Source organism: Panulirus ornatus, chromosome 8 (assembly GCF_036320965.1).
Source record: "Panulirus ornatus isolate Po-2019 chromosome 8, ASM3632096v1, whole genome shotgun sequence".
NCBI classification, from domain to species: domain Eukaryota; kingdom Metazoa; phylum Arthropoda; class Malacostraca; order Decapoda; family Palinuridae; genus Panulirus; species Panulirus ornatus.
The window spans coordinates 10,810,353-10,834,382 of record NC_092231.1 but is presented as its reverse complement, the minus strand read 5'-3'; the positions used below and the strand labels follow the sequence as shown (position 1 = coordinate 10,834,382).

The following is a 24,030-nucleotide window of genomic DNA, read 5'->3' as shown; positions in this document are numbered from 1 at the left end:
GCATATTTTTTGTTGTGGCATAATACCGAAAATCCCTGTTTCTAATATCTCTTAATTCTGAAAATTGGAACCTGTACATTCATGGTTACTACCAACTTGGGATACAAGTTTCCAGTTAATGATTTTGATAAATGTTTTCAATATTTATTTCTTATTTGTACTTCACCATTTCTGGCTTTAAAAAGGTAGTACCAAGAGCAGGCGAAGAGCAGTCTCCTATCTCTAGCTGTCATGTATAATGCACTGAAATCAGAGCCCTCAGTCCATAACTAGGCCACACTGCTTCATATGCCCTGGTTCATACCAGTGACAGCTCATTGCAGCCATATACCACATTGCTCCAATTCAATTTTTCCCATGCATGCCATAAATCCTGCTGCATATTCAGGCAGGAGATTTATATAATATAGATTTACATAAGTTATCCTTGAAGATAGGGGAGAAAGAATACTATTCATGTATCTGTTGTGCATCATAAAAGATAATTAAGATGGGCATGATCAAGGGATTAGAAATCCTCTCCTGTATTTCTTTTTAAAAGGAGGTTCCAAGTGAGGATTTTTCCTCTGACAACTTAGACATTTGCTCCTGATGTAAACCGATAATGTGGAAAAGAGGGAACAGATATGAAAGAAAGAAATTACCTGATACAATTTACACTTAAACCTTCAGTAGGTACTGTTCAGGTTATGGTATGTTTAGACCACAATCCATTCCATATATTTCTAAAACAGTAGAATATAGTTATGTTGCTTGGGCCTGAACATTATGCATTATAAACATTCTACTTGTATGTGTGTATATATATTACGAAAGTAGTATGTAGAATTTGCCAAAGGTACACAGATCACTCGGTTAAGATGATGATATATTTAGACCTCAATTTTGGCTGATTTTTTAAAATCCTAAAAAAAAAAAATTCAAAGATTTTTGATATTCTTGGACCTCTGTGGTATAGCAGGTATTGTTGCTGACCATGATTGACCCTGAGCCATCCAGAGTTGAGCCTGAATAGTTTCAATTCTTGTTTGTGGCAGTTAGTCAGCAATCAATCCAACTTCTATCCATCCCTATAGGGGTGTTTGATAAATTGGATACCTGGCTTACGCTGAAGTATATATTTTTGAGGCTTAATGAGTTGACCTTGGTTAGGGCAATTAGTTGCCGATGCTATCTCAGCCAGTGTAAAAAAAATACAAACAAGACTAATACTTTTTTAATTCTGGCCAAAGTTTGGTTGGACTGCAGTTTCCCCAGACTTTTTGTACAAGTACGGTATGGGAGGAGATTGTAGAGGAGCCTTTAGTGAAATAATTTTTCATTTTAATTTTTCACTGAGGGAGGGTTAAGAGTAAAAGAATAATGACTATGAGAAGATAAGATATTTCAAATCGTATGTAGAGGATTTATTGCATGTTCAGTAAACTAAAAAAGAATTTATGATCATTTATGTTAGCAGTGATTAATTATCCTGGAGATACTGTAAGTAACAGACATAACCGTGAACAAAGAAAGTTTAAAAAAAATCTATAGAGCAGTGCAGCAGTGAATGAATAGAAAAGGTTTTTATAACTGAAAGGCAGTTATACCTGCTGAGAAGCAAAGGTTCTGGGAGCGATGAAGAATGTGTGGAAGGAGAGAACGTTATCTCATAGAGCAAAAGTGGGTATGTTTGAAGGAATAGTAGTTTCAACAATATTATATGGTTGCAAGGCATGGGCTATAGATAGGGTTGTATGGAGGAGGGTAGATGTGTTGGAAATGAAGTGCTTGAGGACAATATGTGGTGTGAGTTGGTTTGATCAAGTAAGTAATGAAAGGGTAAGAGAGATGTGTGGAAGTTAAAAGGGTGTGGCTGAGAGAGCAGAAGAGGGTGTGTTGAAATGGTTTGGACATAGGAAGAGAATGTTTGTGGACAGAATGCATATGTTGAAATGCTTTGGACATAGGGAGAGAATATTTTGTGGACAGAATGCCAGTAGTCCACTCGTGGTTGAGGCAGAAAGAAAAGACAGCAACCGGGGTCAGAGAATTAAGAACAAAGCAGATTTAAGCAATGAGACCTTCAGAGCAGATAAAGCTAAAGCTAAAAAAGGGGGTGTAATAGACTATGTCAACTACAATTTTGAAGGAAAAATCTAATGAAAGTTTGGAACAAAATGTTATTCAATAGCAGTAAAGGTACCAGTCACCAATACAGTTAACACTGTGACATACAGGCCATCAAGTATTAAAATGGAAGATCTCAGTGAGGTACTAATAACTATTGAGGAGCTATTGAGTAATAGTGACGAATCTAAATCAACACTTATTTGGTCAGATGGCTTCAATATCAACTTTTTGGAACGAGAAAAGAGAGGAACAGATTGCATAAAATAGATATAAATACGAGTTGGTAAACAATGCATCATAAGATGAAAGAGAACAGTTAGAGAAGCAGATGACAACATGAGACACTGAATGTACTGTGGGTGTGCACAAACCAACAAGGAAAACCACCCCTGACTTACATTTACAAATAACCTAACACTCATGATAGTCTTTAGAATTATAAAACTAGGATCTCGGATCACAATACTGTAGAGGTGTCTACTGACTTTAAGAGAAATGAATGAAGACAGAAAGTAGCAAGGGATAACTTTAGATACATACAAACAACTTGAATGTTTGCTCTAATAAGGCAAGTGTAAGTAATTAATGCAATGATAGCAAATACCAAGTGGAAGAATACAAAAACAAATACAGAATGCAGCAAGGGATGATGGAAAGAATATAACTACATTAAATTATTTTGGTAAAATTGTGGAATGAAGTCGATGCTCTGATGTCAACTAAGGATTGGAATGGAAGTAATGCAAAAACATAACAGCCTTTCACTATTGTATGAAACAAAGACAAGTAGTTCTATGTGAAGAGAAATTTAATGTAAAGGTACCAAGAGATAGAAAGCAGTGGATGTCTGCAAAAAAGAGAATAAATTATAAGTTTGAAATAACTAGAGTTAAGGTAGAACTATAAGAAAACATCAGAAACATTAACATGGAAATAATGAAGTTGAATGGAAAAGAGAATGAGAAGAAGGTAATACAAAGTATGGAGTGAAATAGAAAATTCCTGTTTTATACGTGAATAAAGCAAAGAACAAAAATAAGAAATAGGACCATTTAGTCCTAATGCACTCTACAGCTCCGCTCATGCCAAGCAACGACCATCCCAGTCCACTCTTGTTGTAGGCTGTCTAGTGTCAGTGCATCTGGCAGTTGGAGAAGATGGATTTTTCTTTGTCTGATTTGGCTGTGATCGCCATATCCCTGGACGGAGAAGAAACAAACAAAATAGGAAATGGAGAACGTGGTTCCATCCAGTGTTGAAGGAGAATAAAATTGAGGGGGAGTTTCACACACACTATCATCATCTGATTGATGATGAGAACAAATTCTTTCAGTACTAATGAATGAATACTGGCATTTTCGAAGTAACGCAAAATGGAGGAGGAAATATCTGAGGCAAACACTACCTTCAGAGAAGCCATCACTCCTAGACAAAAGCTCGCAGTATGTCTCGAGTAAGATACAAAACATATTTTACCACACTGATTATAAAGTCAACTACTTAACTGCCTTCCACCTCACTGATGACTGGAGCAAGACTGTTGGATAATTGCACACTTTCACTTGCTCCAGTCATGGTCCACTTGTGCTCCACTCAAAGTATCTTTTGGATGACCATTGCTTGTGCATGATCAGAGTGAGAGCAAACTGTGAGCAATAGTGTGCATGCTCCCATTGAAATGCATGTAATGATATTTAACCGGAGTGAGAGTGAACCGTGAGCAGACTGGGAGCAGAGCTATAGTGCACATCAGGCCTTAAAGTGGCAGATGTGCATGTGCCTGCAAAATATTTGGATATTGTGGAATATTTAATCATTACTAAGAGCATACTCTTACAAATATCAACATCAGAAAGGGACATAACTGAAATGATCAACCAACTTTGGAAGAACTCTGTGCCAAGACCCAGTAGGATTCCAGCTGTATTTCTTGAAAGACAAAGATGACCATAGCATAACTGATGATGTTAAGGCAAAGCATAGATCAGTCCATGAAAGCATATGTGTTCAAAATCGCAAATATAACATCAGTACACAAAGGGTGATCCAAATTGATGCCTAAACTATATATACTACTTAACATTGCATGTAATCAATATAAGCACAAGTGTTAAGTGTTAAAGAAGTTCATGAATGAAGACTAAGTGATTTGTTTCAGGATGAAGTACACAAAATTGATACAATTGAGTGTAAAGTATTGAGGTTGGGGCATTGTTAAAAAAAAGCATTAATAGGAAACAGTTTAACAGGAGATGAACTGTAGGAGTCAGTATGTGAAAGGGACTTCAGAGATAACATTCTCTTAACCTGTTGCCAGAGTCTTTTACATTAGGAGGAGACAAACTGTCTGCTGGCAAATATTAACATTCAAGTATATGGATGAGGAAATACTGAACAAGCTGTTCATGTCCTACATAAGGGCAAAATTAGAACATGCTCCTCAGGTTTGATCACAACACACAAAGAAACAACCAATAAAGAAGGTCCAGAGGAGGGTAAGAAAGATGTTACAGAATTTAGACAGCTGAGTTACAGGGAATGGCTATTTGACTTGTATTTGCTTCCTATGGAAGAGAGAAGTGTAAGGGGTGCCTTGATCACAACCTTCAAGTTTTTAAGCTAGCTTGATGCAGACAGTAAACTCAACAAATTAAATGGGGATAGGAAATCCAAAGGAAAGTGAAATAAGGAAAAAACTTGTTAGAAAAATGCCAAGAGCAGTTGACAAATAGAATAACCTGAGAGGATAGGGTAAATGCAGACAGCTTACAGAAAATTTAAAGATTGTCTGACATTAGAAAATGTCGAAAAACTCTTCTCGTACAATACAAATAGGTAATTGCTGATACTGTACATGGAACTAAAATAAAAGGAAAGAGAATGGACATTGTTTTACCTAGATTTTGGTGATACATTTGACAAAAAAGTGTGGTGTTAATAGGGAATAGGTAGACAAAGCATTAAGAAAAACTAGAGAAGTGGATTAAGTATTTTAACCAACAGAAAATTCAGTGGTAACATGTGGAATTTTATCTGGATGTGCTGTGAGGTGTACCTCAATAACATCTGTACTCTGTAATCACCATTTCAGCCATAGGGATGTAAGGGAGAGTATAGTTGGGCATTTTCCAGGTGTCAAGAGGTTATATAATACAGTGGGTATAGAGGAAAACAAAGAAAAATTAGAAGTGGATATTATACAGTAACAAGTAGGAGACCTCCTAATAGAGCTTAATGAGGAGTCATTTGAACAAATAAGTCATGGGATGATTAAGGGTTTATCAGATCACTCATAAGAGACAAAAGCTAATGATAATTTGTAACATATAAAAAACGGAATGCTAATGTGTTGTATAGTCATCAGTTATACCTTTGGAAATAAACAAGCAAAGAATTACATGGGTATGCTTTAGCAGGTGGGTAGTTACTCCATCTCTCCTTAGTCCACAAAGGAGGATCCAAACGAATACAAAAGCAGTACAGATTAGATAGTTTGGCATCACATATATAGAAGGTTTTTGAAAGTGATAATGCATTGTAGAGCATCTAGTCAAGAACAACTGTAGAAACTTGAGGAAACATAGAATTATCCCAGAAAAAAGCATGCAGATTCAACTAGCACTCTCCAATTGCTTTTTTGAAATATGATGTAAGGAATAAAAATGCACATGCTTTTTCTTTGGTAAGTCATTTGACTTAGCAAACCACAGAATTTTTTTTTACAAAAAGGAGCAAAACAGAAGTTGATAAGACAGCAAGATGTAGTAAAGAATTTCTAATTAACAAAGTTCAAAGGACAGTCGTACCAAATAGAACTATATCTGATTAAAACAACAGTATAAAGTGTGCCATAAGGAAAATATTTGACCATTTTGGTTTTTTAATGTGGTTCTGGACATTAACAGCAAAAGTTAAGAGTATTGTAATATGTATTCATGATGACACCAGATTCAGTACAGGAGAGTGTTAGGATCATATGACAACCAAAAAAAATAAAAAAAGATCTGTACATAGTAAGTTGATAGGCAGAAGAAAACCTCGTGTAACTTAATGAAGAAAAGATTGAGAAAAATTTTCAAGTACAAATGTTCATTTTTAGTAATGATCTGCAAAGGCCCAAGGGGGAAGTAATAAAAAGTGAAATAAACAGTGAAAACTTAGGAGCCTTCATAAATGACAAACTTTAATGAACACATTGAAAAGGTATGATATTTTTATGCACTATGAGATATAGAAAGCTGACTGAATAAATTCGGTGTGTATATAGAAAGCAAAAATGAATACTGTTGTGTTGTACGATCACTGATTAAACAAAAAGAAATAAGAAAGAGAGAATTCAGAAAAACACTGTAAGGATAATAGAAAGAATGGGGTATCAGAGCTACTACAAAGACTAAAATAAATCCAGCTAAAATATATAGAAAGAGGAGAATAATATTTGCTACTTCAAGCAAGGTAATGACATTTAGAGTGAAACACCTCACAAACTGGATACAAATTGATGAGTATTCCTGGAATATAATAAAAAGGCACAGCACAAGGACAAAGGGACCATACTAGGAAAAGAGAGAGGTTTTTAAATGTTCTACGATGCTGAAGCCTTCAAATGGAAACTCGATGACGAACTCAAGGAAGCCTAGTAAAGTACCTGGTCAACCAAAGATTGATAACTACAACATTGAGCTCAAAATTTGTGGTAGGTGTGGTATTCTCTCTCTTAGAGGATGCCATGAAATGCTGAAAGAACGGCAATTTCCCGCGTTAGTGAAGTAGCATCAAGAACAGAGGACTGAGCTTAAGAGGGAAAATCCTCACTTGGCCCTCTTCCCCATTCCTTCTTTTGGAAAAGTAAAAACTGGAGAGGAGGATTTCCAACCTCCTCCTCCCTCCCCTTCTAGTTGTCTCTTATGATATGCAGGGAATACACAGGAAGTATTCTTTTTCCTCCATCCTCAGAGATGATATATATATGTATATATTTATTTATTTTATTTTGCTTTGTCGCTGTCTCCCGCGTTTGCGAGGTAGCGCAAGGAAACAGACGAAAGAAATGGCCCAACCCACCCCCATACATAATGTATACACACACACACACGTCCACACATGCAAATATACATACCTATACATCTCAATGTACACATATATATACATACACAGACACATACATATTTACCCATGCACGCAATTCACACTGTCTGCCCCCATTCACTCCCATCGCCACCTCGCCACAAATGGAATACCATCCCCCTCCCCCCTCGTGTGCGAGGTAGCACTAGGAAAAGACAACAAAGGCCCCATTCATTCACACTCAGTCTCTAGCTGTCATGTAATAATGCACCAAAACCACAGCCCCCTTTCCACATCCAGGCCCCACAGAACTTTCCATGGTTTACCCCAGGTGCTTCACATGCCCTGATTCAATCCATTGACAGCACGTCGACCCCGGTATACCACATCGTTCCAATTCACTCTATTCCTTGCATGCCTTTCACCCTCCTGCATGTTCAGGCCCCGATCACTCAAAATCTTTTTCACTCCATCTTTCCACCTCCAATTTGGTCTCCCACTTCTCCTCGTTCCCTCCACCTCTGACACATATATCCTCTTGGTCAATCTTTCTTCACTCATTCTCTCCATGTGACCAAACCATTTCAAAACACCCTCTTCTGCTCTCTCAACCACACTCTTTTTATTTCCACACATCTCTCTTACCCTTACATTACTTACTTGATCAAACCACCTCACACCACATATTGTCCTCAAACATCTCATTTCCAGCACATCCATCCTCCTGCGCACAACTCTATCCATAGCCCACGCTTCGCAACCATACAACATTGTTGGAACCACTATTCCTTCAAACATACCCAACATGTGTGATGTCTCCATGGTTGTTTAATTTGTTTATGGATGGGGTTGTTAGGGAGGTGAATGCAAGAGTTTTGGAAAGAGGGGCAAGTATGAAGTCTGTTGTGGATGAGAGAGCTTGGGAAGTGAGTCAGTTGTTGTTCGCTGATGATACAGCGCTGGTGGCTGATTCATGTGAGAAACTGCAGAAGCTGGTGACTGAGTTTGGTAAAGTGTGTGAAAGAAGAAAGTTAAGAGTAAATGTGAATAAGAGCAAGGTTATTAGGCACAGTAGGGTTGAGAGTCAAGTCAATTGGGAGGTAAGTTTGAATGGAGAAAAACTGGAGGAAGTAAAGTGTTTTAGATATCTGGGAGTGGATCTGTCAGCGGATGGAACCATGGAAGCGGAAGTGAATCATAGGGTAGGGGAGGGGGCGAAAATCCTGGGAGCTTTGAAGAATGTGTGGAAGTCGAGAACATTATCTCGGAAAGCAAAAATGGGTATGTTTGAAGGAATAGTAGTTCCAACAATGTTGTATGGTTGCGAGGCGTGGGCTATGGATAGAGTTGTGCGCAGGAGGGTGGATGTGCTGGAAATGAGATGTTTGAGGACAATGTGTGGTGTGAGGTGGTTTGATCGAGTAAGTAATATAAGGGTAAGAGAGATGATGTGGAAATAAAAAGAGCGTGGTTGAGAGAGCAGAAGAGGGTGTTTTGAAATGGTTTGGGCACATGGAGAGAATGAGTGAGGAAAGATTGACCAAGAGGATATATGTGTCGGAGGTGGAGGGAACGAGGAGAAGTGGGAGACCAAACTGGAGGTGGAAAGATGGAGTGAAAAAGATTTTGTGTGATCGGGGCCTGAACATGCAGGAGGGTGAAAGGAGGGCAAGGAATAGAGTGAATTGGATCGATGTGGTATACCGGGGTCGATGTGCTGTCAATGGATTGAATCAGGGCATGTGAAGCGTCTGGGGTAAACCATGGAAAGTTGTGTGGGGCCTGGATGTGGAAAGGGAGCTGTGGTTTCGGGCATTATTGTATGACAGCTAGAGATTGAGTGTGAACGAATGGGGCCTTTGTTGTCTTTTCCTAGTGCTACCTCGCACACATGAGGGGGGAGGGGGATGGTATTCCATGTGTGGCGAGGTAGCGATGGGAATGAATAAAGGCAGACAGTGTGAATTGTGGGCATGGGTATATATGTATGTGTCTGTGTGTGTATATATATGTGTACATTGAGATGTATAGGTATGTATATTTGCGTGTGTGGACGTGTATGTATATACATTGTGTATGGGGGTGAGTTGGGCCATTTCTTTCGTCTGTTTCCTTGTGCTACCTCGCTAACGCGGGAGACAGCGACAAAGCAAAATGAATAAATAAATATATGTATACGTTGAGATGTATAGGTATGTATATGTGTGTGTGCGGATGTGTATGTATATACATGTGTATGTGGGTGGGTTGGGCCATTCTTTCGTCTGTTTCCTTGCGCTGCCTTACTAACGCAGGAGGCAGCGACAAAGTATAATAAGTAAAATAAATAAATAAATATATATACATATATATTGCAGTAAACAGAGGACTAGAAAGTGAATATTTTAGAACTAAAAGTTTCTCATATATGAAGACACTATGATTGAATCGTCAAGTTCACCAGGATATATTATGGAAAGACCCTGAACAAAGCAAAGTAACTACCTGCAAGTGATGTAGAAAATATCATTCTCCAAGCACTAAAGCATTAAATGCAAACTGGACAGCTGGCCAAGGAAAATACCGAATCATACCGAGAGAAATGAATATGAACAAAGGTGTCCACAGATAAGAACTGCATGATGAATCTAGAATGGTACTGCATCCTCAAAGAAATCTTGTCTCCTTTCCCATACATTATCAAGGTGATGTCACACTTACATATTGTTACATTGTCATCTCTCCCTTGGCTTTGATTACCACTTGCAGATTCCTAGGCATGAAACTGGCAAGGTTCTGAAGTATTCCAGGTCTGTGATTAGGTTCCACAGTGTCTTGATCTGAATGAGACCAAGCACTGATGAGGTGCGGCTGGAAGCAGCTTCCCGATTGTGCATTCTAATCATCCAGTACACCTAGAAATCTCATTTGTACATTTTCTTACTTCCAGGTGAGAATTTGGGCATTCACCTCCTTAGAAAGATAAGAGCCAACCATCTTGAGGTACAGGTGGAAGAAATACTGTGCCCAAAAGCGAAAGTTCCAAAATCAAGTTGCCATTTAGAAGAGTAAAGAAAGAACATTGTTCTTTCAAGATACACTGAGGCACACTGAGAAGGGTAGCTGGTGCTCATGCCATTAGAAACACCAGTCTTGGTGACCAGATGTACATTGATTTTACCCTGGGAGTGTCATACACTTGTACCCACTAAACAAGTGGGTGAACAAAACTTTTTGGGGACACTGTATGTGATACATAGTTTGCATGAGTGCCGCCTAAGGCAAAGGGTTGTCTTAGCTACTCATGAGTAAGTACGTACTCCATCACTCTTATTTATTGGAGTTTTTCTTGTGATCATGGTAGATACATATCCAACCATCCTTTTATCTTCCGAGAATGTAAGAAGTGAAAATGTGTCATACAATAGAAATAAAACTACTGCTTTCATTACTGTACAAAATCAGTATAAATGTGATAAGTGGCATCTGCACTAACAGATTATACAGATGATCCAGTTGCATATTATCTAACAACATTGAAGGTAATCAATACCTGACCAAGGTGCTAAAAATGGCACCAGGTGAAAGGACAGTTTGGTTAAATTTTCCCCTTTGTATTTTTCACATGCAATGGGAATTGTTATTGGAGGTTTTGTAAATGGAAAAGCAAGGATTGGCAACTGTAATTATTTCATGGGATTTCTAGCACGGTATTAAATTCAGCACACCTCTTTTGGTACAGATGATTTCCTTCTGTAAAAAAATTTTTTCTCTCTGCCCCATTTAAACAATCCATTAAGAATATGTTATATAGATATTAATGGGGCAATATATTAATAGCTTACAAGTATAAGTTATTATTAAACAGGTAACATCTTTATATACAGTCTTACCATTACATCTTTGTATTGCTGTTTAATCATTTGTTCTTGAATATTGATTCTCTGGTGTTACTGAAATGCATTAAGTATGTTGATTGTAAAAGTGTGAAGATCATCAAATTTTTTATTGTGCTGAAGTGATTGATATGTTCCTCCTGGTAATTTCACTCTTGTATGCAGATATTCATTGTTTTGTTTGATAATTTTTGAGTTGCATTAGGAATCTAACCATGCATTAATGAATATTTACTTTTGTGCAAAAGGCATTTATAATCTGCTTCGATATTTTCCTTAACTGGTACCGACCTAGCCGTGGACCTGCGGCCACAGCCCCCTCCCCAGGAGCAGCAGCAGGATCAAGAGGGGAGTGGGTGCATATGCTAGGATGCGGCCTTCATGCTCTAGTCTCTCATCGTGTCCTCACCAAGCAACACTATCAATGCATCCTAATTTGATTTCTATTTTGTCTTTAACTCTGTTGCATATGGTTGCTTTGTATAATGGCTTTGATAGCAAAATTTTCTGCAAATATTTTATGTATTATTTAAATTGATGTAGTAAATGTAAAGCAAATTATTTAGCTTCCTGTATTACTAGAATTTTCTAGCTTATTTAAAAACATATTAATATTTGTTAATATTATGATTTTCTCCAAATCTACCCAATTTTTGGTGCTATTTTATTATTAATTGTAAACTTAGTTCTTTGGTGACAATTCATTCCTTAGATAATCTTCTCATCAGGAGTTCTCTTGTCCCCAATATTTGGGGCTTTACCTTATTGGCACAATACCCTCTTATGATATATATTTTGGGTACTGGTTTGAATTTTTATTTTCACTCTGTCCCATTTATGAAGAGTTCATTTGAACTTTAACCCTTCATCCTCTTCAGTCTAAGGTGTTAGAGTATTCCAGTATAAGAAAGCCAAATGAACTCTTAGTTTGATTAGCAATGCACAATCTTGTGTATGTATGTCTGTCTGTTAAATGCCACAGTATATAATTTAATCCCTTTATTAACAAAATTATAAACTATATGATTAGATTAGGTCCATAATATAGGTCCAATAGTATTAGAATTCGTTAGACAAATCTTCAGGTGTCTTTGTATATGTGAGTTTTATCAGTTGTGTTGCAGTAATGCAAAATGTGGCTTTTACTAAGGAAAGGCTTACCTGAATAGAATTTTGATTTAAAAGCAAAATAGTTGTCTTATACTCCTAGTGGTTTTTCTAAACTTAGATTCCTTGGTTTAAGCTTAAACTCAAAACTCATCATTTAACCCCCCATTGATCACAAGCTTAGGAGAAGGGAGAGTGTGGTCATTTGAATTTACTTTATTTTCTTAAACACCACATCATGTCACTTGCTCACTGTTAAGTTGAGAATCGGAGATTTTGCTTGGATCTTTGACTGTTTCTTATGTGTTCTTATTATATTCTGTGGGGAGATGCGTTACCTCAAGATGAACTTGAGGCTTTCAGTAAAAATCTAAATTTTTATGAGGGTATTCATACACATTTATATTTTATTATGGAAGGTGCATAGTGTCCAGTACATAACTTATTTTCTTTGGCTGATTCATCAATCCACTAGTTATTTATTCAACTTCAACTGCATTTCAACCTGTGCTACTGCAAAACACCCAAAATTTTTAAGGTTTGCCTTTTAGCACTGTCTTTATTATTGATATAAGCGAGATGTTGCCCACTGACTACACGGGAGAAACTGGAGCATAAATATTACGGTGTAAGAATCTTGGGCTTTAGATGGGACCTCAGTTGTTCCTTTCTTCACTAATGAAAAAGTGAAGGAAGTCCTGTTGAAATCCCACACAATAATATTTCTTTTGAGTTATCACATTTACACCATGATAGTAAAGTCCACAAAATGAAACACATGTATGCTGCTGAAATGGTAAACAGTGTTCTGTACCAAACCCTTTCTGTCTGTCTATTTGTCTATCTGTTATCATTAACTCCATTCCCATTAGATGGGTCAGTGCATACAGGCATGCACCTTGTGTGGGAATTAATTTTGCAAACAGGGGTTCCCAACCCCACAGGCTGGCAAAGGGCACAAAGACCTGATTCCTTAGTGCCCATCATGCTACCCTGTGTCTGATTCATAAGTTTTTAGTATTTTGTTTGTTTGTGGACTTTATCTTCATACTACTCTTCACAGCATTGTGATTGAATCATTCAATATGTATTTAGTGCATTTAATAGTTATTAAAAATGAGACCATAGGAAAATTCAAAGTGTGTAATCTGAAAAACTTTGTATCTTCGATACATGGGCTTTTGCACTCCCCACTGTAAATCTTACTTGCAATGATTTGATTACAGTATGTGAAATTCCTTAGAATAGTTGCTAAAAAGAGCACCCATCTCTTTAATCGGCCCAAGTTTGTATAAAAGAATTACCCCCTATTCTTTTACTGTTACTTCTAGGGTTGTTTCGAATTGCAGGTTTGAGAACATCACCTGCCGGGTCGGAATCAGTGGTTATCTTTATTTTTTCTTACATTTTTAAGATAAATGATGTTGCTGTTGGTTCCATGGATGTTCACCAAAAGTACCCACAAGACTTCACTTCTTATCAAGTGCTCAATTCTCATCAGTGTTTTGTAGTAACAGCTGTTCCAGCAGCAACATGACAACCTGTGATTGCTTAAAGTATCATTCACAATTGTTATCAAATTTCTAGAATGATTTTGATATGATGGCAGCTACTGCAGTAGAGTATGCCATGCCTCTGATCTGAAACAGTTCCATGTGGAAGAGTCACTCTGTTCTGAGCAGCTTAGTCTACATTTTCAGTACCTTGATGGCAATTATGAATGGTATCTTCTTGTGTGTATGTAATGTCAGACCTTGTGTAGGGGGTAGTGAGGGATGATTAAAGCTTTATTGTGATTGGTTGTTGTCTTCCTTTTCTGCCCAGATATCTCCCTCATGCCCACACATAAGACTGCAATTAGAATTTAAAAAGCACTTGGCTTCAACAATTTGAATAGCAGAGCTTTTAAGTGTTAGCACACAGAGATTACCAAATGTTGTAGAAAACTCGGTACACTTGCATTGTGTGGAGATTACTGCTTTTTCATGCAACTCTTACTTAATGCATAATTAGGTTATAATCCAACAGGGAAGAAAAATACCTTTATCCAGTAAATATCGCTTGCTTCAAGAGTATTATTTGATAGATATTAATAAATGTAGATAATTCTGCAGCAAAGGTTGTACTGTACATTGCATTCTGGGTCCAGATACCTTATTCAGGGTAATTCATAATAAATGGAATAATGGTATAGAACTTAACTCTTGCAGTACTAAGAATGCCATAAGAAATGCATTGCAACTTACTCAAACATTCTTTTCACTTCATATTAGGTGTTTGCCCTTTCTTCTGACAAGGGTTATGGATTCTGCTGATGTTTCATTTGTGACGAATTACACCACTACAGCTGTGGCCAGTTTTGACTCTACTTTTGTCATAATATGAAAGAATTATGCAAGCTCTTCAGATCAGAGCACCTGATTCCCTGCAACATTGATTGGCTGCCACCATGGATTGTACTGTATGATATCTATTCTCCTTTTTACACATGCCCATAAGATGGTTTATGCTGCTAAACCACTGATGGAATATTGAATGTCCAATATGGTTCAGTCATGAATTTGAGTGTATATTTTCAACATACATATTTACTAATGCTAACCAAACTTCTTACATATGGAGCTGTTACATAATCTATCAGCCACTCATTGTAATATGCTTAATGCCAGGTGTGTAGTTCTGTATATTAGTAAAGATGTTTTTACAAGTATTTCTTTTTTCTTTTTTCTTTATGGTGTGTGTACTGATGGTTAAAGATGGCACAGTTACCCCTAGCCATATGCCATGGTATGAATATTAGAGGGATATCTAATCAACTGCTGTACTTCACATAGTATATTAAGTCTGACTACAACAGCTAAAAAATTTAAGGAAGTATGTAGATCTTTATTTTTATACTGGGAGCTGTGGTTTCGGTGCATTACACATGACAGCTAGAGACTGAGCATGAATGAATGTGGCCTATGTTGTCTTTTCTTAGCACTACCTCGCACGCACGAGGGGGGTGCCATTTTATGTGTGGCAGGGTGGCAGTGGAAATGGATGAAGGCAGCATGTATGAATATGTACATGTGCATATATGTATATGTTTGTGTATGTATATATATGTTGAAATGTATAGGTATGTATATGCGTGTGTGGGCATTTGTGTATACATGTGTATGTGGGTGGGTTGGGCCATTCTTTCGTCTGTTTCCTTGTGCTACCTCACCAACGCGGGAGACAGCGACAAAGTAATGATGATATATATATATATTTCATACTTGATCACTGTTTTTTGCATTAGCGAGGTGGTACCAAATGTAGACGAAGAAAGGGTACATCCATTCTCTAGCTATCATGTGTAATGCATTAAAACTACAGCTCCCTAATCACAACCAGGCCTCACAGACTTTTCTGGGGTTTACCCCAGATGTTTGTCCCAGATGCTTTATATGCCCTGGTTCAGTCCATTGACAGCGCATTGAACCCTGTATACGACATCATTGCAATTTAGTGTATCCAGTGCATACCTTTCAGCCTGCTGCATGTTTAGGCCCTGATTGCACAAAATATTTTTCACTCCATCCTTCCATCTCCAATTTGGTCTCCCTGTTCCCCTTCAACCTTTCCTCTCTCATTCTTTCCATATGTCCAAACCATTTCAACAGACCCAATTCAGCTCTCTCAACCACATTATTTCTATTGCCATATATCTCTCTTATCCTTCCATTACTTACTCGATCAAACGACCTCACACCACAAATTGTTCTCAAACATTTTATTTCTAACACTGCCTTGTATCCATATGATATGGTTGGAACTACTATACCTTCAAACATATTCATTTTTGCCTTCTCGGGTACCATTCTATCTTTCCACACAGTCTTCAGCTCTCCCTGAACCTCTTCCCCCTTCCCCACTCTGTGATTCACTCCCATTTGATGTTTCCATTCACTGCCAAACCCACTCTGATGTATCTAAAACACCACTTCCTCCAATTTTTCTCCATTCAAACTGGCACCCTGTTCGACTTGTCCCTCAACCTTGCTAAACCTAATAAGCTTGCTTTTATTCACATTTATACTCCCTCCTTTCACACACACTTTCAAACTCAGTCACCAACTTTTGAAGTTTCTCAACTGAATCTGCCACCAGTATTGTATTATGAGGAAACAAAAACTGACTTTCTTCTCAGGCTTTCTCATCCCCACAGACTGCATGCATACTCACAGCTCTCTCTGAGACTCACATTTACCTCTCACCTCACCTATAAACAAATTGAACAACTGTGGTGACATCACACACACCCATGCTGCAGAAGAACCTTTTCTTAGAACCATTCACTCTCCTCTCTTCCTATTTGTATACATGCAGCTTTCCTCCCACACCATATATTCTTAAGACCTCCCCTAAGGCATCTTTAACATCCCTATCATATGCTTTCTCAAGATCCATAAATGCCACGTACAAATCCATCAGTTTCCCTAAATGTTTCTCGTATTCTATAAAACAAACACTTGATCCACACATTCTACATCATTTCTGAAAACACATCCTTTCAATCAATACCCTCCCTTACAACTATCCAGGTATACTGAACACTCACTATCTTAAACCCCCCCTACTTTATACACTGGCACTATACATGCATTTCTCCAATCCTCAGGCACCTCACCATGATCCATACATACATTGAAAATCCTCCTCAACCAATCAACATAACACAAGTCACCCCCTTTCTTAATAAATTCAACTGCAATTCCATTCACTCCAGCCGCCTTCCTGAATTTACTTCCCTACAGTGTTACATATTTCCCCTATTCTTGATTCAGTAATGCTGGTCTTACTTTAGTTCTTGTCCTCTCATCAACCCCTGACTTTACTCCTATTTCCAAACCATTCTTCCCTCTTATCCTTGAGCCAGAACTTCCAGGTTTCTGCCTGCAAACTTTCTATTTCACATTCTCCTCCCTTAGAAATTGAAATACAAGAAGGGGTTGGGGCTTTCAGCAGCCAGCCCCCTGCTGCCGCCCTCTTTAGTCACTTACAACATGCAAGGAATGCTGAGGTCTAATTCTTTCTCTCCTACCATAGGGATTCTATATACTGAGTGCACTTAGTAAGTTGTTTGGGGAGGCACAGTGTAGTTTCAGAAGTAGTAGGGGATATGCAGACCAAGTGTTTGCTTTGAAGAATTTGAGAAAAACTTCGCAAAACAGCTGGAATTTTATGAGGCTCTTATGGATCTGGAGAAAGCATATGATAATAATGATAGAGATGACTTGTTGAAGGTTTCAAGAATATAAGACGTAGGAAGAAAAGTGCAAGAAGCATTGAGACATTTATATCAAGGGTGTAAGACGCTTACGAGTAGGAAGAGAACAAAGTGAATGGTTCTAAGTGAATGTTGTTCTGCAGCAGGGGTATGTGATGGTTATTAAATTTATTTATTGATGGGTTGGCGGCTGCCCATCTGTGATAGGGAAGCAGGAGGTTCCTGGAGTGTGCAGCGACTGCAGGTAAGTGCTTGGACTGTAGGAGGCTCCTGAAGAGGTACTAAAGATGCACAAGTGCTGCGGGCGTGGCCGTTGGTCCCTTGTTGTTGCAGGTGCTGCTCGTAACCGGTGGAGGCGCCTTCTCACGCGATTTCTGCCAAAGGTGGATTTTGGAGATGAGGCTCCACAATGAAACCTGCCAGGAAGATGAAACATGAGGTTACGTTAGGACATCTGCTGAGGGAGGTAACGCCCTAAGGGCGGCATGAGTCTGGAGTCACATCGTCAAGACTTCAGGTACCGGAGTGGTACACGTGTTTAGTGGTAAGTCATCTGCCTGACTTGGGGTGATACCCGGGTTAAATATTTAAGAGGCGGCGAGGGCAGATCTGTGAGAGGTAGTTATTCTCAAAAGGAATTAGAGATGTTAAAGCTGAATGCTGCAAGATTCTGACCTTTCTCCATGCTACTAGACTTGAGATAAGTTCGTAAGAGGGGCACTTCTTACGGAAAAGGTCAGGTCATCTATAATTACAGGGGCAGCTTTTTTCTGCTACCGCCGACATCGAGTGTAAGGGATTAATACTGCAGATGTGTAAGATGGGCCTCCGAACACATTCTTCCGAGGATTATCAGGTCAAGTTGAGATAACAGACTGTCATCCAGTCAATGGCGACATCATTAAAGTGATTTTGATACAATACAAACTGATGTCTCGGAGCATAGTTCTCTTCTATTACATTGAGTAATGTTGTCGATACTGAATCTGTTAAACTTCTACACATTCGATAAGCTGTTACCAGCAGGTAATGATAAAGCCTGCACGAGATTTATCCCCAACAGTATGTAATTTCAGAAAAGTATCCTCCGTATATTTCTGAGGTAATATGTCGGACAAGCTCTAGAAATAATAAAAAAAAAAAAAGTGGTGGTGAACGTTACAATCAACATGAATTTCATCAGTATGGTCAGTTAAGGCAGATTTTGTATATAGGAGAAATGGAATGTTCAAAGCAAAATTCATTGGAAGATTTTACCATCCAGCGGGAGTCTGTTCCTGCTATGTTCCAGCATTTCGAGACAGTAACTCGAACCCTGACTCAATTTTCTCGTTCGAAACCTCATCAATGTATCCCCTAAAATATGTTCATTATTATTCTCATATTACGAAAAATTTCTAGTGTGAATTCTTAAGTTTCTCATTGCATAATGTCAATGTGTGAATTTTTTTTTAATACAGATTTTTAGAGGAAGAAACCATTTTTTGGCGCATGCCCAGCCTCACGTTACTCATGCCCACTCACGTTACTGAATCACTTGCGAGACTGTGGCTGTTTGTTGTTGACGTGGGTCAAGGAATACATCCGGTGTTCTGGTGTGGAACGTTATCAGTCGTGATAGTGATTGTGAATTTCTTTCGCTTTCAACATTTTCGATACTCTGACGAAGTACAAGATCGTGTGATAACTTGTGAACTTCATCACACACTGGTGAAGCAGGCGTAGCCACTGCCTGCCTCCCTGTTCGTTGAAAGTGAACGTGAATTCCGTTTGGCAGACTGGCCATTGCTGAAACCACTTAGGACATCTGTAAGGTGCGTTCATTTTCTTTCTGAATCCCTGTGTTGTAGTCTCTGATTAGGGACGGTTATTGACTGTTTTAATTGCTTTAGCTCAATATTTTCCCGGTACTTCAAAACACTCCACTTTTCTTGCACTTCACTTGCCGGTTCGTGGTTTACCTTAGAGAAGGGGAATTTTTGATATATCTGGATCGTACAATTCTTTGGGTAGAAGTTACAATAAAGAAAAATCCAGATGCCTGTCGTTTTGTGTCAGGATATATATATATATATATATATATATATATATATATATATATATATATATATATATATATATTAGAAAAATTTCAACGACTGCACCAACTTTTCATTTCCTATAGTTCATTTATTCAAAAATGATTTGGTGTCTAAGGAAAATAAATCATTCCCGATGTTCGATAGGCTACGGTACGATCCGAAACGCTTAACTTTTCGGTTTACGATAAGATGGAGTTGGTTGAGGTTAGGGCACTGCATTTATCATGTGCTTATGGTAATGATGATTGAAATGACAGATTTAGAATTGCTATGCATAATTTTTATACCCAGCGTCCATATTATCCGTCTTTGACATTAATTCACTGTTGCTTTGAATTTCTTGTCAATTGCTGTTAGGTAATTCTACTCCGGTAAGGTACTCCTGATAGTTGCCATGTAGGGTGCAACCACATTTACCATTTAGCATGTCTTTGCGAAAAGGTCTTGATATTAAGTTGGGTGCATGAAGGGTAATACATATCAAACGATTAGATAACAGGAACATTTTTCTTAATAGTTTATTCGGTTGTCACTGAACCTAGGCTCGAACCTTATGTAATTCTGGGTCGTTTGGACATTATGCCTATCAACTGTCAAGCGTTTTGTTGACGACATCGTAAAGCGGCAGCTACCAAAGGGGAAAATCTAGTACCTTATTTATCTGTTGAGAATAATTCTACAACCACACACACTGTCCTGTGATTATTTAGGGCGCTTAAGTGACATACTCATACGAGCACTTCAATCATTATATGACCCCAGACACTTCCCCCACACTCCCGACCCCCCCGACCCTTGGTACGGTCCTCGCGTACACTACACTTTCTCTACCACACAGTTGACTACTCGAACATATTATTCCTAGCACCTAAGGAGTCAGAGCAGTGAGGATCACCAAAGACCACGTCTCGTCTTTTGGAGAAGATTTAAATGAACAAGTTCAGCAGCCGTTTCGGTAAAACATGTGTAAAAAGAAATCGTATATGCGCGTAGATTATCCTTCAAACGAACGTGATTTCCTTATTTGGGGATACATTTTCTCTGGCTGACCTTATTTTGATTTCTGTTTGTTTTTTTTTTTTTTTTGCTCGTGTCCTCTTTATTTTTCACCGACAACATTCTGAACCCCTATTAGAAACACGCATCAGGAGAATGGTCAATCTTACCACGGCGAAAATATGCATATCTGATCACTGTCACCATATGTACTGAAATATGTATTTCGTTCACTTGTAGACCCTTTATTTCATGAGTTGTGCGCCGTCTCAAAGGCAGCATGAAGGGTGAATATCCATTCGGCAAACATCTTGGTAGATATGGCATCGACGCTGATCGTAAAAACGGTTCCGTGAATTCTGAGTTGCGTTACGACGTAAGGTAAAGCGCGTGGCAGTCTCGCCTGACTGGCCTTTCACTTGAGGATTTATCTGCATACAACTATAATAACTATTGGAAACCGCATCGTTCCTCATCAATACAACTTATTCCAATTAGGAGCTGTCAGCTGCTAGGAGAGTTTTTGGTCGTTGCATAGGTCTTTTTTTTTTTTTTTTTCCAAATTACACTCCAAAAAAACAATACCCTACTCCTTCAGGTCTGGTTTGTAGCTACCGTATCACTTGATGTTTCACGGCCCTTGTATAGTTGGCTCAGCATGTTCCATTTTACACCAACGATGTAGTAACTAGAGCTCTCACCGACGATCATGCAATCCCATTGGCTTTAGAGTCGACTTAAGGCAGTGTATTCTGGAATGCTACGTATCGCTGACTGCTGGACGAACCACGTTTGTAATGTATGAAACTATATGCGGAAATCTGTCCATAGTTAACCCTGCTGTTTAACCTATCTTAAGGAACCTGGCTGATGCTAGGATATATATATATATATATATATATATATATATATATATATATATATATATATATATATATATATATATATATATATATATATATATTTTGCATGTTTTACCCTTTTTATTTATGTTATGCATACAACAGTATGTTATATATATATATGATCACACTATTCCACGATGATAGTTATAAAAGTTGAAATCGCAATTCAGTGGTTCATATAGTTTTGACATGAAATTGTTCTATACAAGTGGCACAACATGTTTCACGGTGACAATCCGTCTCATCAGGCGCCAGTATTTCATAAAGTTACTTACATCCTAACACCAACACAGAAATACCATCACAACTCTCTCGTTCTAGACAACACACTGTCCTAACCGTCAGTTGACCGTTAAAGGGAGAGTGGAGTGGCGAGGGGGAGGGTGGGGTAACATCTGATTAAGAGGGCTGTGTAGAGGGAATTCGCCAGGATATCAATATGTGCGTTCGATTAGTTTCCTTATGTTTTCGATTCTTAATTCTTTCATAATGATTCTCTTCAAACTAACCAACACACTGTTCCGTAGACACAAACGTACGGTTCTACTTAACACGCTAACTTGCTCTGGAATCACTCACCTACACACTCAACCAACAACACTGCTGTCTGCATGCTCAGTAGCACACTCAATATCTACATAATCACTGACACACTGTTCTTCGCAAAAATCACTGGTATTGGGCCCTGCAGTTTCACTGCAGATGTTGTAACTTGGGGAGAGAATATCGAGCAAGCGAGGCTGTCGAACTCTCATCCCGTATCCATTTGGCCTTTTAAAAGAGCAGTATCGTTGGAGTATGTGTGAGGTGATGTAGGAACGCCATCAAATGTGGCCTTGGGTTCGTTCAAGGCTGGTCGAATCATGCGTTACTAATACAGTGGTAAGTTTGAGGCTGGTCGTATCATGTTTTACCAATACAGTAGTAAATTTAGGCTGGTCGTATCAGTTCGGCGTCATCCTTCCTCTCCGTCAGTCGTGTCCGTGTGTGCTTCACGTAAAGTCACTGGATCGGATCATATTATCCTTTTTGTTGTGAATGTTCAGTGTTTTATCATCGCATCTTTTAAAGTAGAATTTTAAATTTGCTTGATAGTGTGGTAATGGTAATCCAATTGGTCGAGAATCCCACTCGGAACAACAATATATTAGATTTAGTTCTAACTGCAAATGGGGATGCTGTGATAATGTTGAAGTTGAAGAAAAAAGATGTACAAATGATCACCGACAAATTACTGTTGAGATCCCTTTCAACACTGCATGTTGGTCAGCTTGAAAGTCGTGAAAAAAAAAAATACCCGACTTTAACGTAAACATTTTAATCATCATCGTATGCTCTTGACAGGCAAACCTTGGATGATATGGCCATCGAAAATTGCATGAGCGTATCTTGGAAAAGCCTCATTTAAACCTTCAAAGCAGTAAAGGGAACATACATGCCAATGCGTAGTAGATGGTCTATTTGTAAAACAAAACCAAGGTGGTGGAACCGTCAAATAAAAAAGTGCCTGTTGTTTAAGAGAGTAGTAGTAGCTCGTAAGAAATTCAGAGAATCCAATAACCACCACGATAGATTAATTCATGTAAATTTGCTTACAGTGAGAGTTATACAAAGTAAACGTTAATATGAAGCGTATGTTGCTGAAAATTGTAAAAACAACGGAATTTACATTTTATGTTAGAGGCAACTGTGTTATTACCCAGTCAGTAGGCTCAATTGATTATGGAAAACAGTGACTTGGCTCAAATCAAAGAAGCCATGGCAAAAATATTAAATTAAATTTTTGCCTCTTTATTTACGATCGAAGACACAACCCATGTCCCGAATCCAGTTTCATTGATAAGAGAGGGGAACATTCTTAAGAAAATTGACTTACAAGCCAAAGACATACTTTTGCAAATAAACATAGTGAAAATTGATAAAGCGGCTGGCCCTGACTAAGTTTTCTCCAGGAAAAGTTCCAGATGAATGGAAGTTTGCCAATGTAACGCCAATATTGATAATAAAAAGGTAATAAGTCACTGTCCGGAAATGATCTTCCTATTAGCTAAACGTCAGTAGTTGGAAAACTTATGGAAATCATCATTCGAGATAGAATTGCAGTTCACTTTAGAAGGCCACCTCTTGATAAACGATTATCAACATGATTTTCTACGAAATCGCTCATGTCGGACAAATTTGCTGAGTTTCTTTTATGCTATAATCGACATGAATGACGAAAGCAAAGCAGTTGTCTTTCTAGATTCACCAAAAGCTTTCGATAAGGTTCCTCATCCAAGGTTACTAGCAAAAATTAAGTCATGCTATTGATGAGGTTGTACTTCATTGGATAGGAAATTGGTTAGCTGGCCGTGAACAAAGAGTTCTAATTAATGATCAAGCATCAAAATTATTAGATGTAACAAGTGGAATGCCACAAGGATCAATCAGCCTTGGTACTGATTCTGTTTCTCTCATATATTGATGATATTGATAATGGGCTGCATTTTAAGATATCAAAATTTGCTGATGATACAAAATTCGGAAAAGTCAGGAAATTATCTCAAACGTCTACATCTTCAAATTGACGTACATGAACGAAAACGTCTACATCTTCAAATTGACGTACATGAACGGATGGGATAGGCTCA

At 38.2% G+C, this 24,030-nt stretch overlaps 1 protein-coding gene across 2 annotated transcripts in view; it reads left to right on the top strand.

The window, feature by feature from the left end:
- Nucleotides 1-14,871, top strand: part of Rab6 (RAS oncogene family member Rab6) — a 120,253-nt gene extending 105,382 nt beyond the window's left edge. Inside the window, exon 8 of one of the 2 annotated variants that reach the window (XM_071664129.1) lies at nucleotides 11,350-14,871. In XM_071664129.1, coding sequence (XP_071520230.1) covers nucleotides 11,350-11,423 — 74 coding nt within the window. In that variant the 3' untranslated portion in view covers nucleotides 11,424-14,871. Of the gene's footprint in view, nucleotides 1-11,343 lie in introns of both variants that reach the window. The other variant, XM_071664130.1, reaches the window with a different exon arrangement.
- The last annotated feature ends 9,159 nt before the right edge of the window (nucleotides 14,872-24,030 follow it).